We start from the raw sequence: 18,653 nt of genomic DNA, 5'->3' as shown, positions 1-18,653 counted from the left end.
AAAACCCAAAACACTAAGACATCTAAGGGTATGGCATGCTCTCCCTGTCCCCAACCCATCAGTAAAGGTGATTTGAACAGACTAGCATGGTAAGTCTGGGGACAGAATTGGAGAGATATTTTCCCCATAACTTTTCCATTGACTGTACCCTCTGTCAGATACCCACCCGCAACACTGATATTCAAAATATTTGATGAGTGGTAATAAATCAGAAATGTTATCAGCCACAGTACTAGAATATAGCCCTAGATGTCTTTTGCTGTGACAGACAGAACTTGTTTCAGTGGCTAGATTGTGGGGAGTACTGGAAGCAGGATTAAGGTAGCGTTTCTTTATCAAGTGGCATAGAGGATATGAAGGAAAGATTGAGCATGTCATTAATGCTTGCATACACGGTACATCTCACTGATTTCACAGGTGGGAATAACTCCTCTTAACAGAAGATAAGGGCCAAAAGAGATTTCACTCTAAGCAGTTTTTTCAATACATACTCTAGAAAACTGCCTAACTATGAAGGTAGGGCTATCTTTGGGTGAAAATCCTGATCACCACTTTTTCATCATCTAGAAAGAAGAAAGCAAGGAACCTGAAATAGGAATCAAAGGGTATTGGTCCATATCTGAACACAGAGGCCTGTCTGTCAAGTAAAGGTCTCTCTCCTTAGACTGGGTACCACCACCCAACCCCCCACATCACCCCCATGGATCCTCTTTCTACAGACTCATCCATCAATTCACACCTAAATTAACTCAATTCCTCTTCACCTGAAGTGAATGCCACCAAGAGAGAAGGAAATTGGATAATCTAAACCAGGGGTGTCAAACTCATTTTCACCAGGGGCCACATCAGCCTCCTGGTTGCCTTCACAGGGCTGAAATATTTTTAGGACTATAAATGTAACTGCTCCTTAACTAGGGGCAAGGAGCTCAGTGCTGCCACCAGATAGAAACAAGTGCCAGGCTGGATAAAACAAGGTGGGGGGTGGATTTGGCCTTCGGGCCTTGTGTTTGCCACCTGTGATCTAGACCCTGAGACACAGCCTTTACTAGGCAGTAAAAAACATCCCTGGGCCATGCATGGAGCGTTGTGAGCAATAAAAGGGGAGGTGAGCCATTTTAACAACAAATACCAATTTTTTATTATATTTCTAAACAAATATTACAATAATTTTTTCTTGTTCATAAAAAATGTAAATATTTATAACATTATACTTTGGGGAAAAGAAAAACAAAAAGTAAAAGTGAAGAAAAGTGATCAAAACACAATTTGTAGGGCAAAATAAACAGCCTAGTTACATGCCAGCTTGGCCCTAGTAGCTGCTGCCAGAGTTTCAGGCCCTCAATTTCATTAGCAGGAATTCAAAATCTCCTCCAGATTCCACGTGTTCAAGGGAGGGATTTTGGTGACTTCCAAGAAGAGCCTGCAAAAGGAAGAGGTGTTTGCTCAGTATAAAATAGGCCAAAGCCAGCAGGCTTCATGGAATAAATGGGACATAAAACCCCTGGTTCCCTATCTTGCTTTAACCCTGGAACAGAAAGTAAGATTAAAAACCACCTTAATCTTTCTTTTCCCTTAAGTGAAGCTAGTCTGTGCCTCCCCATGACTGAATACAAACCCATCCTCAGCTAGAGCTTGGTACTTGCCGGTGAGAATACTTGAAATGCACAGCCTTGAGCCTATTATTACAAGAACGCAAAGTCAGCAGTACATTCAGCTTCTTGACCAAGGGGTGAAGGTCAGAGGTCTTGTAGCCACTGTAATACTCCAGGGTAGGAGCCTGGAAGAAGCAACATAAATAGTAACTTTTACAAAAGGAAACAAACCCTTCCTCTGTGTCTACTATGCCAAATCCAAACTTCCTATCCGTGATATAGAAAGGAAAGAGAGTCAAACATTTCAAAGACTAACCATCACAGACACAAACCAATTATTATAGGAGAATAGGTTCCAGTCACAAACTACTAGTATGTGTATATCTATATGTACCTGTTGGATATTAGCCCTGGCCATAGATATTCAGGTAAGCTGAAATCCATCACCAAAGAAGCCAAGAACAGGACTGACTTTATAATTTACTCACTCCCAGGTCAAGAGCCAATGTCCAGGCAAACCTCAGAACAAACAAGGCCCCAACATCCAACAGCCAACAGGAATTTAAGGCTGTTCCTCTTCTCTGGTTCTACCTGCTATCGTTCCATACATTCATTTTCTCATTTAATTTTAGGATGCCTATTACATGACAGAAGCAAAATAACAGAGTATTTAACAGCAAACGTTTGGGAGGTAAAATGCTTGGGTTTAAATCCAAATTTAACTAATAGCATGGCCTTGAACTGGCCATTTAACCTCTTGGTGCCTCAGTTTCCCAATCTGCCAAATGGGAATATTACAGTAATTACATTATAAGATTAAATGAGTTAATACATACAAAGCACATGGAACACAGTCTAGCACATACTAAGTGCCTAAATAATGCTAGCTTGGATTAATAATACTACCAAGCCCTGTATAATATGCTGAGAATATAAAGATGACTAAAGCTCCTGTACTTGAGGAGTCTGTAGTTTAATGAGGGGGACAAGACTTGCACACAGAAAATTACAAAATGAGTCAGAAGTGCTATTATGGAAGTGAGCATGGAGCACTGGAGGCACAGGGCAGCAAGAATTTTGTCCAGGCGAGTCACAGAAAGCTTCATAGAAGAAGGAACAACTAGAATAAGTATTGAAAGTCAAGTGGCAGCTCCACAGGTAGAAAAAGGAAGATTTATTCTATAAAGCAGTAATTTTTCTAAAAGTATCTTAAATTATTTTCCCAAACACTCTTTTAAAAAATATCTTACCTGGAAGCCTAAACATCTTACCTGGAATTGGGGACAAGGGTTAAGAAGCCCACCAATTTAAATCCATTTATTTTATAATGGCCTCTGACATTTCTGCAGGAATCCCAGGCCTCTACTGAATACTGTTTGAAAACCACTGCCATGGGCAGTCATTGGCATGCTGAGCAGGGGAGTAACATGCACTACTAACACATTATATTTGATGTGTTAAATAAGATTAATGGTCCCACTGTCATTGCATCAGTTCAGTCCCAAATGCTTCACCTTGACTATTATAAAAACTTACTTGCCAATATTGCCACTTTTACACTATCATCTAGTATACCTGCTATACTGCTATACCAGTTTTTCCAAAACATACATGTAGGGGTATTTAATGCTTCTGCCTAAAAACTTCTAGTGCCTTAGTATAAAATGGGTCTCTCAGCATGACATCAAAGGTCTCTTACAAGCTGACCACATCCTGCAATTCTGGCCTCATGTTTCACCATTACCTATTCATATAGCCTCTGCACTATCCATAGGAAATGTCTTATTTACACCCAATACATCACAGTCTTTTATTATTATCTCCACATCTCTTCAATTATTATTCCCACCAGTAGTGGTTCTAGGATTTCTAAGTTGAAAAGGTTTAAGAGTGGTTGGGTAGAGTATGCTCATTTGCAAGCATACTCTTTCCACTTGGATTGGATGTTACACGTAAGTAACAATTAGTAATTTTCTAAAGTTGCTTTCCATAATTTTTCATGAAATAGAGAAAGCAGCAAATATGAGTTTTAATGTACTGTGGAAAGAGACTCTGGGGGCTTTCCTATTCAGAGAAGAACATATAGTATACTTGTAAGTTCCCTGTTATATACATGGACAGTTGCTTTCAGTACTCTGTTCTTTGGGTCAGTGCTTTTCAAACCCTGTTCCAACAAGCTTCCTCAGAGGGTAACCTGGCTGAAGGGACTGCAAGGGTAAGAGGTGGATTGGGGTCAGGTAGAAAGTAGGGCTACCCTACCCCTGCTGCAACCAAAATAATTTCATATTAGTCTGTTTTGTGATATCAGACTTTTAGGTAAGCTTTCCTTGGAACAAAGGGTACTGTGACTAAGAAAAATGGAATTAAATACTTCAAAAAATTGCTGTAGAAGCCCTTTAGACAGCCAAGACCCTAAATGGCCGAGATGTTAAAGATTTCATAACTATGGGTACACAGCAGTTTTGCCACCAAATCTTCCATAGCCTAAATTTACACCTTCCTCCTAAGCTGACCCTGTGCTTCTGAATCCCTACCCTGTGTCCCTAGGCAAGTGTTTACCAGGTGTCCAAGATTCTTCATGTAGAGGGCCAGGAGGAAGGAACCAGCAGCTAGCTTGGAAGCCCTTTCCTGGATATAGTCATATTCCTGTAGGGTCATCTCACAGATGAAGCGGGATAACAGCAATGTATCCATGTTGACGCGGAAACACTAAAGGGAGGAAGTAAACCAGTTCAGCAAGCAACTCAGAAAACCAGGACACCAAGCAGAAAACCCCTTGCACCCAACTCTCTCCAGTTACCCCACCTCAAGCCTAAATGGCTCTCTAACTAAACAATGGCTCTCCTGCCATCATGATTCACACTAAGACACCCTACCCATGAAAGCACAGAATATTATTAAGAGGGGTGGATTCTGAAATCAGCAGTGGGATTCACCACTTTTAGGAATTTTAACCAAATTACCAAGTGTGATTGTGGAATCTTCCCACCTACTCTTTCTGTAGATGTCATCCTTTCAAGAGCCAAAGCCCTCCAACTGTAACTTTGTACCTGGTTCTACCCTGAGGTATTTCATGCTCCAAAAGAACTCCTTCCCCTCTCATTTGTATCTTTAAAAAATTATAACCTATAACACACACACAGAGAAAAAGTGCACAACACCCATTTGTAGAATGCAATGAATAATTATAAAGTGACCTCCCCTGTAACCAATACTCAGGTAAAAGAAAAGTTTACCAACATCTCCCCCAAACTCTTCACATGTCCCTTCCTGATTTTCTTTTAACTTAATTGAAATAATAAATATAATTATTTATGTTAAACTAATATTCAGTTCAGTTTTGGGAAAACTTTAAATGTTTGAAGCACTTAGATATAGGAATCTAGTTTTTCAACTACAAACATAAAATCTAAATATTATTTCCAATAACAATTTAACATTCTAATTGACATATGCTATAAGTGGAAAATATGCGACAGATATCAAATATTTACATAAAAAAGAATGTAAAATATTTCAGTATTTGGTGTTTTGTCACACATAAAAATAATATTTTAGGTTAGATAAAATACATTATTAAAATTCTTAAAAAAAGAATCTTCTCTCCTCTCCTACTTTGCCCTTGCCTCAAAACTTTATAGGCACATTGTGCAAACCTCCAATTTTCTTCCTCCTACACTTCATAAAGATTGCCAGTCAAGGAGGGTGGATTGAAATTCCTCTGTCCCTGGTTGTCCCTTTCCCTCTCCCTACTGCTCAGACAAGCATTCTGGGTATGGAGGAGACAAACCCAGCAGCTAGAATGGAGATGTGACTCCTTTCTCTTACCACAGAATATCTGCGCAGAAAATGATAGGCGACAGGAATGTTGATATCAAATTCGAGGGTTTTCAGGATGCTGATTTCCATGGCAAGCATCTCATCTCGCTGATAAGCATCATTACAGATGTATAGGAAGTCATCTAGACCAGGTGGAAAGGACTCCTACAGGTGGAGAGGACAAGTAGTCATAGCCAGACCAAGAGAGCCCACTTCTCTCTGCTTGGAGATGAAAGGCAGAGAGGGAGGGGGAAGGATAGTAGGCAATAACATTTCTTGGAATAAACCTTCAGGTCAGCTCTGAGAGCCAACTTCTGGTTGATTTGAGTAGCCCGTCTGAAAAACAAAATGAAAGAAACAGAAGAGATCTGCCTCAAAACTGCACCACTGGAGAAATGATGGGGCCTCTCGGGATGGATTCTTACAGTGTTGGAAGCACATAATATGGCACAAGGACTGGGATCACTGATTTCTCTTCTAATGGGTGTGAGGCAGGAATGGGAAATCTAAGGCCTTCTCTGGAGGATGGGAGGGAAGAAGACCACAAAAATTGAAACTAGAGATAGAAAATAAGTCCTCACTATGTGTCCTAGTCTCAGGGAAACAAATAAGAATGCTTAGGAGGGGGCTTAATAGGCAGTGAGAGAGATGCAGGCAGGCACAGAGGGATCCTAAGCCAAGACTGAGGATTACAGAGGGTAGGAACATGTGCATGATGGCTAGACTGGGAAGATCCATACCAACCCAGTGGTGAGAAGAACCCTATCTTGGAGCACCTTCTCATGTCCTGGCCTCTGCAGACTGAACCTTGGTTTTGGGGAGCGGACTGGGAGGCAGAAAGGCCACTCTATTCTTTCTCTAAATGTATCTGCCTACCAACCCCACCCTTGTTCCCAAATTTTTCTGTCTATTTTCAGATAACAAACTGGACCAACCCTCTGTTTTTTTAGACCAATTTTAGAAAATTGATACCTAGAAAGAAAAAGTAACTCAATAGCCTAGTGGTAAGACCAGGGCAAGAAACTCTCCCTTTCATTGCTCTACTCACCAGCTCCTTCCTTTCTTCTCTTCTTATACCATCTCTACACATCCCCTTGTGAAAGTCTTTCTGTACACAACCCTGTGAGGAGAAGATACCCCTTCTCCAGAACACTTAGTGTAGGCCCCTTATCCTGGCAACCAAAAAAGGTGTGTTCCTGGTTCCAAGATTAGCTGAGAAGTGCCCCCTCTTACTTTCCTCCTCCCTCCTGCTCTCTAGGGACCCCAGCTGCTTTTTTAATACCCTTGAGGCTGAGGCATAAATTACTTGCTCAAAACATAAAATAAGGCCATATGTAGGGAAAGGGGGAGGAGGAAGAAGAGGTAGTAGACAGAGGGAAGAAGAAGGAAGGAGAGGGAAGGGGAACAAGGGAATGAACCAGGGAGTGACTGAGTGGGCAGTGCAGGAAATTAACAAGAAAGCAAGAGAGGAAGGGAGAATAGTGAGGGAGAACAAGGGAAGTAGGAGAATAGGGATTGAGGGTGCTCAGTAGGAAAGGAAGGGGCAAAAGAGAAGAGGAGAGAAGGAATTAGCAGAAAAGAGGAGAAAGAAGCAAGATAAGGGAGAAGCCAAAGAAGGGGAGGGAGCAAGGCACAAGAGAAGCAAGGTGGGGGAGGAAGGGACAGACAAGAGAGAGATGGGGAGAGGTTGGGATGAAGGGGGGAGAGTTAGCAAAGAAACGGGGGGAAAAGGAGGGAGGGACAGTTGATGGGAGGGAGTAGCGTGGAGTGTGACTGAGTGAAGGAAGAAGTGAGGGTGGGAAGGTGGCAGGGAAGGAGACACAGGAATGAGGGATGTAACAAAAATGGGAGGAAGAGAGGGAGGAAAGGAACTAGTGAGCGAGGGAAGGATGGAGCAGGGAATGGAACAAGGGAGCAAGTGAGCAGTTAAGGGAGTGAGTAAGGGGGTAGCCAGAACGAGAAGGAAAATACCATAGAGGGAGGGAGTCCAGTATGGACTGAGTACACAAAGTAGGGATGGAGGGATCGAGGGATGAATTAATAGAAGGCTGGAGAAAGATTGCCAGAGAGTGAAGGCATAAGTGATAGAGGGCAGAAGTGAAGTGAGGGAAAGGGCAGCAAGAGAGGGAGGGGAAAAAGAAATGTGGAGCAAAGGAGAAAAGGTTGGAGAAAAGGAAGGGAGGTACTGCCAGATGTAGGTGAGGGGTGAGTGAGCAAAGGAGGGAGGAAGTGGACAGAACACAAAAACAATCCCACAGTTCCAAAGTTCTTTGAATCCAATAAAAGTGGCTATTTCCTCTCTGCTCTTAGACCCTAAGCCAATACAACTAGCCAATCTGAAGAAAAAATGGGAGTTGAACAGGATCATTTGGCATCTAAAGAACAGGAAAGAATGAGAGAAATTAGATGGATTATGGCTAAGAAGGAAAGTCAGGCTACTTGATTTTATACTACCACTTCAAAAATGACATTTCACCTGGACTCACTACCAGGCCATTTTCTCTTAAATATCTCCAGCACCCAGGTTTGGAAATTCTTTCTTTTATATGCAGTTTAAGATTCTACTACATGGAGATGGAGTTGATGGAAGGATAAAAGGGCTGGGGATAAAGAATCATGGACCAAAAGGAAGCTTTAAAAAGAACAATCCATTGAATTAGGCACATGCCCACATACATGAATCTTAGAGCAAATGGAAGAACCTGGTCAGTGCCAGAAAACAAATACAACACTACTGCCACCCAACACCAGCTTTCCTCTTGGGAAAGACAGACAAAAAAATTGGTAGAAACAGTTATTTGTATAGAGACTTAGGTATAAATATATGCAAACATATATATATTTGTGTGTATGTATGTACATATATATACACATATACATACTCATATACATATGCATAGGCATATGTATGTACATGACTTGGATAGAAACCTGACTGATTAGTTTTCTCCAGGTCCTATGGACTCCAGCTTACCTCAAATTTTGCTGCAATCATAAAAGCAGTGGAACCAAGGAGTTGTAGTTTGTCTTTCTTGCACATTACCTTCATAAGGTAGTGATCCACCAGTTTCACTGCCAAGTAGAGGGTCTCATGACTCACCTTAAAGGCAACCTGGAGGAATATACAAATAGGACAAATAGCTGCATATTGACCAACTCCAAAATCATATCCAGATAAATCTAACAACCTGGTCTGCAGCACTGAGAACAGTAGAGTTATTACCAAAACTAGCCAGATGAGTTTCTGCTCTGAACACTTGAACAACTTTATGTAGGTGCCTGACTATATCTCCTGTGCCTTTAAGGACCCTGGTATTTTCTATCCCTACATTTAGGTAGGTGATCAGTCTTACAAATCAGAGAGAGAGGCTCTACCTTCTCTATGAACACCTTGAGAGAACACACCCTCTCTCCTTGATCTCCAATACATTCTTAGATTCTTGGTTTCCCCATTTGCTACTACCTTATACAGTGAGTTCCCAAAAGAGATCATGTTTATTTAGCTCTGAAATAGAGACTTGTTTGCTTATTTATTAGTTTATTTATTCATTACTATCTCTTACCAACTAGTTAAGCTATTAGAATATACAGATTTGTAGCAAGTACCAATGGCACCATTTGGAAGTAAGCTGAGGGGCTGAAGAAGCCAGAATGAGATTAAAGAATTAGTAGCACAACCCTCCTTTCCTTTTTATATATCCTTGTCTTGCCTTTACCAATTCCAATAAACAATCTCCTATAAAAGTAGTCCCAGAGGATGGAGGATTGAGCGAAAAGGAAAAAGGATGTATGGACATGACAATGGTACGGTGATTGCTGAGGAGAGGGAGGTATAAGGGAACTAAATGGTAATGGAAAAAATACAATAAATATTTTTTAAAGTAATCCCACAAGTACTGCTGGCCTGTATGGCAGTTTTGTGAAAATTAGAAAAAAGGTACCTTCTTTGGGTGAATGCAGCTCTGAAGGTACACAATACCTATATATGAATTAGCAAAAGGTGCCCCCATCTCAGGGCATAGTAACCCCACAGCCAGAATGCATGGCTTGGCAAACAGTGTAAGATGGATTCCAATATCTGCTTTTTCTTTGGCTGGAGGCAATGTATAGCCAAAATTTACACTGTACACATGGGTCCTACCCAAACCTGATGCTTTTCCCTCAGAACCCCTTAGGTTCTTAGAGTACAAGAAGAATAAAATCTGGAAGCCCAACACATCAATCAATGCTTGAACCCTTTCTTTAATGTCTCTACCAAATAGTTCAGTTCCTGCCATAAAACCTACAAATACAGCTTGATCTCACCTTGAGTAGTTGTAACAGAAAAGTTTTCCTTATGTTGAGTAGTAGTCACCCTCCCTGAAAGTTTTACCTATGTCATTAGGATTCCTTTGTGTAGGCTACTGTTACTGATTGGAGCCTAGCTGACCACAATGTATGTAGATCAATAAAAAGCTTTGGAGGAATGGATATTAGCATACATGAATAGTTATCAGAAGAAGGTTGAAAATATTGGTTCATCAATAATAGATACATTAAGTTTCTGAATAACAAAAACACTAATAAACTGCTCCTGTTGTTCCTAGATTATGGCCTTGGAAATTCTCAGAAATCTGTCTTCAATAGTTTCCTATTATTGCTGTAATAAACTATTAAGCACTAGGGGCTAAAGACAATACAAATTCATTATCTTATGAATCTGGAGTTCAGAAGTTCAAAATAGAACTCACTGGACTAAAAAAAAATCAAAGTGTTAGCAGGGCTATGTTTCTTTGTGGAAGTTCTGATGAAGAATCCTTTTTCTAGCTTCTAGAAGATTCTTGCATTCCTTGGTTTGTGGGGTCCCTTCCATCTTCAAAGACAACAATGGCCAGCCAAGTCTTCCTCACACCACATCACTTTCTGACTCCCTCTTCTACATTTGAGAACTCCTGTGATTAGTTTGGGCCCATTTGCATAACCCAGGGTAATTACCTTATCTTTTTTAAGAATGTTTTATTGATAATGTTGTTACAGTTGTCCCAAGTTTTCCTCCTTCGCCCCTCTCTCCCCCATACCCCCCTTCCCTCCAGCAATCCTCACCCTTAGTTCATGTCCATGGGTTGTACATGTAGTTCTTTGGCTTCTCCATTTCCTATACTATTCTTAACATCCCCTTATTTTGTACCTACCAATTATGCTTTTTAAATCCTGCACAGTTTCCCTCATTTTACCCCTTCCCCCTCCCAGCTGATTACCCTCCAAATGGTCTTCATATCTATGATTCTGTTCCTGTTCTGGTTGTTTGTTTAGTTTGTTTTATTTTATAGATTCAATAGTTGACAGATATGTGTTTATTGCCATTTTATTGCTCATAGTTTTTAGTCTTCTTTTTCTTAAATAAATCCCTCTAATATTTCATGTAATAATGGCATGGTAATGACGAACTCCTTTAGCTTTACCTTGCCTGGGAAGCACTTTATCTACCCTTCAATTCTAAATGAAACCTTTGCTGGATAGAGTCATCTTGGTTGTAGGTCCTAGCTTTCCATCAATTTGAATACTTCTTGCCAGTTCCCTCTTGCCTGCAAAGTTTCTTTTGAGAAAGCAGCCAACAGACTTAAAGGAAGTTCTTTGTAGGTAACTATCTGCTTTTCTCTTTTTGCTTTTAAGATTCTGTCTTTATACTTAACCTTTGGCATTTTCATTATGATGTATTTTGGTGTGGTCCTCTTTTGGTCAAACGTGTTTGGGACACTCTGTGCTTCCTGGACTTGTATGTCTATTTCCTTTCCAAAATTAGGGGAGTTTTCTTTCATTATTTTTTTCAAATAAGTTTTCAAGTTCTTGTTCTCCCTCTTCTTCTTCTGGCATCCCTATGATTCAGATGCTGGCATGTTTGGAAATGTCCCAGAGTCTTCTTATACTATCCTCATTTTTTTTTTGAATTCTTGTTAATTCTTTCTGTTCTGGTTGAATGCTTATTTCTTCCTTATGTTCCAAATTGTTGATTTGAATCTCCGTTTCCTTCCCTTCACTTGTTGGTTCCCTGTAGATTTCTCTTTATTTCACTTAGCATAAACTTCATTTCTTCCTTTATATTGTTGCTGTACTTGATGAATTCTTTGAGCATCTTGATCACCAGTGTTTTGACTCTGCATCTGATAGGATGGCTATCTCTGTTTCATTTAGTTATTTATCTGGGGTTTTCTTCTGTTCTTTCATTTGGGCCATATTTCTTTGTCTCCTTAATTTGGCAGCTTTCCTGTGTTTGTTTCTATATGTTAGATAGAGTCTAATCTAAAAGTCTAGATTATTTTAAATGACAATAGAAGAAATAAACTAAAAGTATATGAATAATCACCTTTTACTTGAGGAACAATTAATAGATCAGATTAACCTAAGGGGTTGGTTAACTAAATAATGACTACATTATATAATAAAATATTACACAACAGTATAAAAGAATGAGGTAGATCTATATTTAAAAGGAAAGATTACTAAGACTTATTCTTAAGAGAAAAGAGCAAGTTGCAGAGCAATGTGTACAGTATGACCTATGCATATAAGAAAAATATCATAAAACCTACACTCATTAAAAAGCTATATTTTATACATGCATATATGTACATATGTTTAGGCCTTTATGTATTACTCATATAATTTAAGATTTTTAAAGAAAGGATAGTTAAATATTAATAAAAGTGATACGACACAAAAGGATATCTAAAAGGATACACTCTAAACTACAGTTGCTACTTCTGAGGAAAAAGAATAGAGGAAAAGGGTTGTTGATTTTATGCAAACACACATACACACACAAATACACACACATACTACAACATCTATTCACTTTGTAGTTTAGAAAAGTGTATGGGGCAGAGGGGTTAAGGTAAAATGAAGGGGGTGAAGAATTGCCAGGAGAATTAACTAAACAACAATAACTATGGGTGGTTCCCACATTGCTCTCAGACTTTGATAAGCAGAAAAAATAAATAAGCATATAAATTATATAAGAATTATTAAACTATAATTAATTGACATAATGATCTTTGTACCTAAAGAGAACACATATTTTCTTCAAACATCAGTGAATCATTTATAAAAACCCATTATGTCTGAAGCCATGAACAAAACCTCATTAACTTAAGAAGAGCAAAAATCATCATTCACGTCACATTCTCAATACACAATACAATAAATCTAAAAATTGGTAATAAAAGGAAAAACCAAATACCCAATGAAAAGCAAAGCACTTGAAAAATGATAAGCACTATTCTTTTCTTAAATTTTATTTTATTTTTGGAGAGAGGGGAAGGAAGGGAGAAAGAGAAGGAAAAAAACATCAATATGTGGTTGCCTCTCGTGCACCACCAACCAGGGACCCACCCCACAATACAGGCTGGTGCCCTGACTGGTGACTGAACCAGCAGTCCTTTGGTTCTCAGGCTGGCACTCAATCCACTGAGCAACAACAACCAGAGTGGCACAATTCTTTAAAAAAAAAAGAAAACAAAAACTGGGTCAAAAAGGAAGTAAAAATTGTAATTGCAGTTGATTGCGAAAAAAAAAGATAACTACAACACTCTCTTTCAAAACTAATGAGATGTAGTCAAAACTGGTTACTTACAAGAAAATGTAGAGCTTTGGAGCTTTTATTATGAAGTCAGAAATAATTAAAATAGACTACCCATTCATTTCAAGAATCTAGAGAAAAACAACAAAATAAGTCTAACTAAAATATAAAGATGAAAGCAGATGTTAATGAAATTTTGAAATGAAACACTTATACATTTATCCATGAGCTGGTTCTTTGACCACAAGACTGAACAAATATTTTGTGAGGAAAGAAAGTATGTACATGCAACATTTTGAATGAGAAAAATAATTATAAAAGATAATAAAATAATACCATACACAATCTATAATAACAACTAAAAATATCCATGAAATTATTTTTAGGAAAACATAACTACAAAACTGACTCAAGAAGAAGAGTAAAACCTTAGTAATAAGTCAATGACCATCAACATTATTAGGAAAAGTTATTAAAGAAAGATACACATAAATAGCATCATGTATCAATGGGTTCATGAGAAAGTTCTTCAAGGAAAATAAAATTCCTGTGTTGCCCTGGCTAGTGTAGCTCAGTGGATTGAGCACCAGCCTGCAAACCAAAGAATCATGGGTTCAATTCCCAGTCAGGGCCAGGATTGCAGGCCAGGCCCCCTTCTACTCTCTATAAAAATAAATAAATAAAATCTTGAAAAAATAAATTATATTAAAATCCTGCCTTAAACTTAGTACTGTAGAAAAACAAACTTCCTGATTTTATTACTAAGCTAGAGTAGTCCTGGTATCAAACTTAACAAAAACAGCACCCTTTGCTCTGGCTGGTGTGTCTTAGTGGATTGAGTGCCAGCCTGCAAACCAAAGATTTTCCAGTTAGATTCCCAGTCAGGGCACATGACTGGGTTGCAGGATGGATCCCCAGTGAAGGTTGTGCAAGAAGCAACCACACATGGACATTTCTCTCGTCCCTTTATCCTTCTCTTCCCTTGTCTCTAAAAATAAATAAATAAACTATCTTTTTACATTTTTTTATTGATTATGCCATTACATTTGTTCTATTCCCCCCTTCCGTTCTCCTCCATCCTGTACACCCTACCCCCACCATTCCTCCCCTTTAGTTCATGAACACGTGTCTCAAGTTCTTTAGATTCTACATTTCCCCTACTATTCTTACCCTCCACCCTATCTATTTTCTATCTACTGTCTATGCTACTTATTTTCTGTACCTTCTCCCCCCTTCTCCTTCTCCCACTCCCCTGTTGCTAATCCTCCATGTGATCTTCATTTCTATGGTTCACTCCTGATCTAGCTGTCCTCTTAATTTGCTTTTGTTTTAGGTGTGGTTGCTAATAACTGTGAGTTTGCTGTCCTTTCACTGTTCATCTTTTTTATCTTCATTTTCTTAGGTAAGTCCCTTTAACATTTCATCTAATAAGGGCTTGGTAATGATGAACTCCTTGAATTTGGTCTTATCCGAGAAGCACTTTATCTGTCCTTCCATTCTAAATGAAAACTTTGCTGGATAGAGCAATCTTGGTTGTAGGTCTTTGGTTTTCATGACTTGGAATACCTCTTTCCAGCCCCTTCTTGCCTGTAAGGTCTCTTTTGAGAAATCAGCTGACAGTCTGATAGGAACTCCTTTGTAGGTGACTGTCCCCTTATCTCTTGCTGCTTCTAGGATTCTCTCCTTCACTTTAATCTTGGCTAATATAATGATGATGTGCCTTGTTGTGTTCCTTCTTGGGTCCAACTTCTTTGGGACTCTCTGAGCTTCCTGGATTTCCTGGAAATCTATTTCCTTTGCCAGAATGGGGAAGTTCTCTTTTATTATTTGTTCAAATAAGGTTTCCACTCATGACTGTTCCTCTTCCCCTTCTGGTACCCCTATAATTCGGATGTTGGAGCATTTAAAGATGTCCTGGAAGTTCCTAAGCCTCTCCTCATTTTTTTGAATTCTTGTTTCTTCATTCTTTTCTGTTTGGTCATTTTTTCCTTCCTTCTGGTCTGCTCCCTTGATTTGAGTCCCAGTCTCCTTTCCATTACTATTGGTTTCCTGTGCATTTCTATTCATTTCAATTAGTTTAGCTTTCATATGTTCCTCTAATTTGTGACTAAAATCAACCAGTTCTGTGAGGATCCTGATAACCAGTATTTTGAACTGTGCATCTGAAAGTTTGGCTATTTCTTCATTGCTTAGATTTATGGGCTCTGGGGCTCTGAGTTGTTTTTGAGCCATTTTTGGTCTGTTCGCACCGTTCAGTAGGAGGAGCTGAGCATTAGTTTTTTACCAGGGCGGGGCCACCCAGGTCGCTGGTTTGTGACACTGTATGTGGGGGCGGGATCAGAGAGGGAGCAATGGCGGTCCTCTCTGCTAACCCAGTCCGTCCCACCATTCGCTCCAGCCTGTTTATCCCAGCAGAATTGTGCAAGCCTGCTGCCCTGAGCCGTGCGGTCTCAATGCTAGCCTCTTCACTGGTTTATCTGCACGCAAATGCGCAACCTACTGCAGACAGCCAGCCGTGCCTCTTCCCTGTGTGCGCTCGTAGCTAGCCCGCACCTGGGATCCACGCCTTTGGCTGCTTGCGCACCACCAGGTCGGGGATCTTTTGGGTCAACCCGCTCCACTGCTGGCTTCGCTCCTCTTACCAGTTTAGCTGAGCATTTCGTTGTTTTCGGACTCTGTATTATCGATTTTCTGTGTGGTTTGGTTTTGTTTATTGTTAAAAATTTGTTGATCTTAGATTTGGTTGTGCGCAGACACAAGGTGTTTCCACCTACGCCTCCATCTTGGTGGAATTCCATAAATAAACTATTTTTTTAAAAACATCACCCTCCATCACATTTGTATAAGAATTACATTTGTGAATATAGAAGCAAAATAAAGGTATAAGCACATCAAATCCAAGAGTAAATTAAATAAAGCATGACTAAGTTCAGAAAAGTAGGTGAATACAAAATAAATCTTAAAAATCAACTGCTTTCCCAATATACTGGCAATAAATTTAAAAATTAAAGGAAAAAAGATAACACTAATAACATTTAAAAAACTTCCCCAATATCCAAGAAATACCTTTTTAAGTAAATGAGTCAATATGAAGAGAATCTTTTAAAACTTAAAATTGTAAAAGAAGACATTGTAACTAAACAAACATAACCTAAATGGCTTAGAAAGTTCAATTATACAAAATCTGGGGATTCTCCCTGAATTAATCTCAATGGGCTCTTTTTTGAAAAGTTGACCAAATTATTCTATAGCACACCTAGAAGAATTTAATGTGTGAGAACAATGAATATTTTATAAAAGATGAGTAAAGAGGCAATAAATATATTTCAAAGCTATAATAATAAAAACAGCATACTATTGATGTTAGAATAGACAAACATACCAAAGAACATAATTGAAAAGACCATAAACAGGAAACTGGAAGATGGAGGCAGAGGAGGATAGAGAGGATTCTGCTTCCCCCAACACATGGGAGAAAAACCTGGTCACTCTGCGAAGGAACACAGCAAAGAGCCAACATGCTCCAGTATATAAGAAAATAGGAGACTAGAAATTGTAGCAGACATTGAAAAGAACAGAAAGTGAGGAGACGGCTGCAAGACAATAAGGTCCGAGGGACCAGCGTGGCGGCCTTGGCCCAGCGTACATCTGCTGAGGACTCTTTGGGAGTCGAGGGCCAGCAGCAGGGTCCTTGGGAGTGAGCCTGGCCATCGACTCCCTCCCTACCCACCTGGTGCAGGGCTGAGCTGTGTGGCAGGATTGAGTAGGAGAAATTTCTTGAAAAGTAAACTGCTTGGGGGATCCTCCTGCGACGGCCACTCGATGCAGTCCCCACCCAGCCTGGCAGCAATCACCAGGTTGGTCAGAAGGCCTGGTGGTCCCCATAGCACTGGGAAAGGTTCATGCCCAAGCCTGTAGGACCAGGGAAGCCTGTCAGGGCACACGCGCCCGCACCCCGGCCCATGGCAATGACTCCTGCGGATAGAGTACTCTGAAGAGGACCTGGATTCCGTGAATGGGGTATTGCGGAGAGGTGCGGGACTGGATCTTGGGAGAGTGCTCATGAGACTGGCTGAGTACCCCAGAAAGGGAAAAAGGACACACCAATCACCCCTCAGCCTGCTGAAGCCAGTGAGACCAGAAAAACCGGTTTGGCCAGGGGGAAACCAAGAAGAGGTGGGTTGCTTTTTTTTAAGTAATGTTTTATTTTCTTCTTTATTATTGTTTTATCTTTCAATACCTTTTTCCTCTCTTTCCTTCTTTTTCTATTCCTTCTTCCTTTCTTTCCAAACTTACTGCTTTTTCTCCCCTCTCCAGCCTTTTTTATTTTACCCACAAGTGAGACAAAAAACTTGGAACTGCAAAGAGACCAGAGTTGGACCCAAAGAGAGGGCATCCCAACAGTAGAGGCAGAGAGACAAATTTCACTTTGCTATAGCAAAGAAACTACAAGTTACTTCATATTTGTATTATTTTTCACTATTCTTACATCTTTTATTTTAATAGTATCTTTGTATTCCTCCTCTTTCTGCATAGTCTTCTTTGTCTTGGCTGGTTATACTGTACCATTTGACAGGTTTCCCCTGTCCTTTCATTCATAGTATACTGCTAATTTACTGTACATCACTTCACCTGTGATCAAATAGCACACTATTAAAGGTCTAATACTCCCTATTCTTGGTATCTCATAGATTCTGTCATATGATTGTTGCCCTAATATTATTGTAAATAATACCTGTTTCATACTATTGTAAATACTACACAATACCCCTCCCAGATCTTAGCCCACTTCATTGTTTTCTGAACTATATTATTGTACTAGTTAACTCTTTTCTATCAAACACTGCACCTATTTACTAACCTTTATTCTCACCTTACCTCAGAATCTGACCTCCCACAACCTCACTGCTTTCTAGATCCAACTCACAATCCTTCCCTCCCCAACAAGAGTCTTATCTTCTTTCCATCCTTTCTAAAAAGTGGCTAGTTGGGTGGAATATCATGGTTAACACTATACATAGCCAAAGGATCTCCTATTTTTTCTCTACCAGCTGCTACTGTAAATATCATAGAATACTCTCCTGGTGTCATAAACCACTTTGTCTTCCCCTCCAACTGATCACAAAAAAAAGACCAGATGGAAGGAGTGAACACCAGGATACCCACTGGAAGAGGAAACCCAACAACAAAGGAACCACCAACAGATAACAACAGAAGAAGGTGAAGGAGGGAGTGTAAATCACACAAACCTCAATCCAAGACCTATCTGGAAATACAAATAAACAGTGGAGAAACTACCCACTGCAAACAACTGAACAGGATCAAAAGAGAATCCTGAGAACCTTGTACACAAAGAAGAACTACCTTCAACACAACCTGTCCTCACCAGCACAACAAACTACAACAGGCGGTGGATACAGTGACCATCAGTTAACCAGCTGGTGGGAAGGACGCATAAAAAAAAGACCCTAAAATAACCAAAACTCAAAGACAAACACAGAGCCAATGTAAAGGACAGCCCAAGAACAGTGAGCTGGGGATATAAAGGAGACTACAAAACTGAATCCCACAGGTATTATACCAGAGAAGTTCACACTACAAACCCAGGGAGCCAGAACAAATCAATTTAAGAAGCAGAGGCTAACAAGAAGAGTCTCACAAACAATGGGAAGACAAAGAAACAATCC

At 39.7% G+C, this 18,653-nt stretch overlaps 1 protein-coding gene across 6 annotated transcripts in view; it reads right to left on the bottom strand.

Moving 5' to 3' along the window:
• Positions 1-1,179: 1,179 nt before the first annotated feature.
• CCNB3 (cyclin B3) overlaps positions 1,180-18,653 on the bottom strand; it is an 80,153-nt gene continuing 62,679 nt past the window's right edge. For all 6 annotated transcript variants that reach the window (XM_053670654.1, XM_053670658.1, XM_053670659.1 and 3 more), the window contains 5 exons: positions 8,386-8,523; positions 5,421-5,576; positions 4,152-4,301; positions 1,644-1,777; positions 1,180-1,420 (listed from right to left, as the gene is read on the bottom strand). In XM_053670654.1, coding sequence (XP_053526629.1) covers positions 1,348-1,420; positions 1,644-1,777; positions 4,152-4,301; positions 5,421-5,576; positions 8,386-8,523 — 651 coding nt within the window. In that variant the 3' untranslated portion in view covers positions 1,180-1,347. The remainder of the gene's footprint in view (positions 1,421-1,643; positions 1,778-4,151; positions 4,302-5,420; positions 5,577-8,385; positions 8,524-18,653) is intronic.

The sequence above is a fragment of the Artibeus jamaicensis genome, unplaced genomic scaffold, assembly GCF_021234435.1.
Source record: "Artibeus jamaicensis isolate MK-2021 breed Jamaican fruit bat unplaced genomic scaffold, CSHL_Jam_final contig_60, whole genome shotgun sequence".
In the NCBI taxonomy this organism is placed as follows: Eukaryota; Metazoa; Chordata; class Mammalia; order Chiroptera; family Phyllostomidae; genus Artibeus; species Artibeus jamaicensis.
Note: the sequence above shows the minus strand (reverse complement) of the source record. Positions and strands in the feature narration are given on the sequence as shown.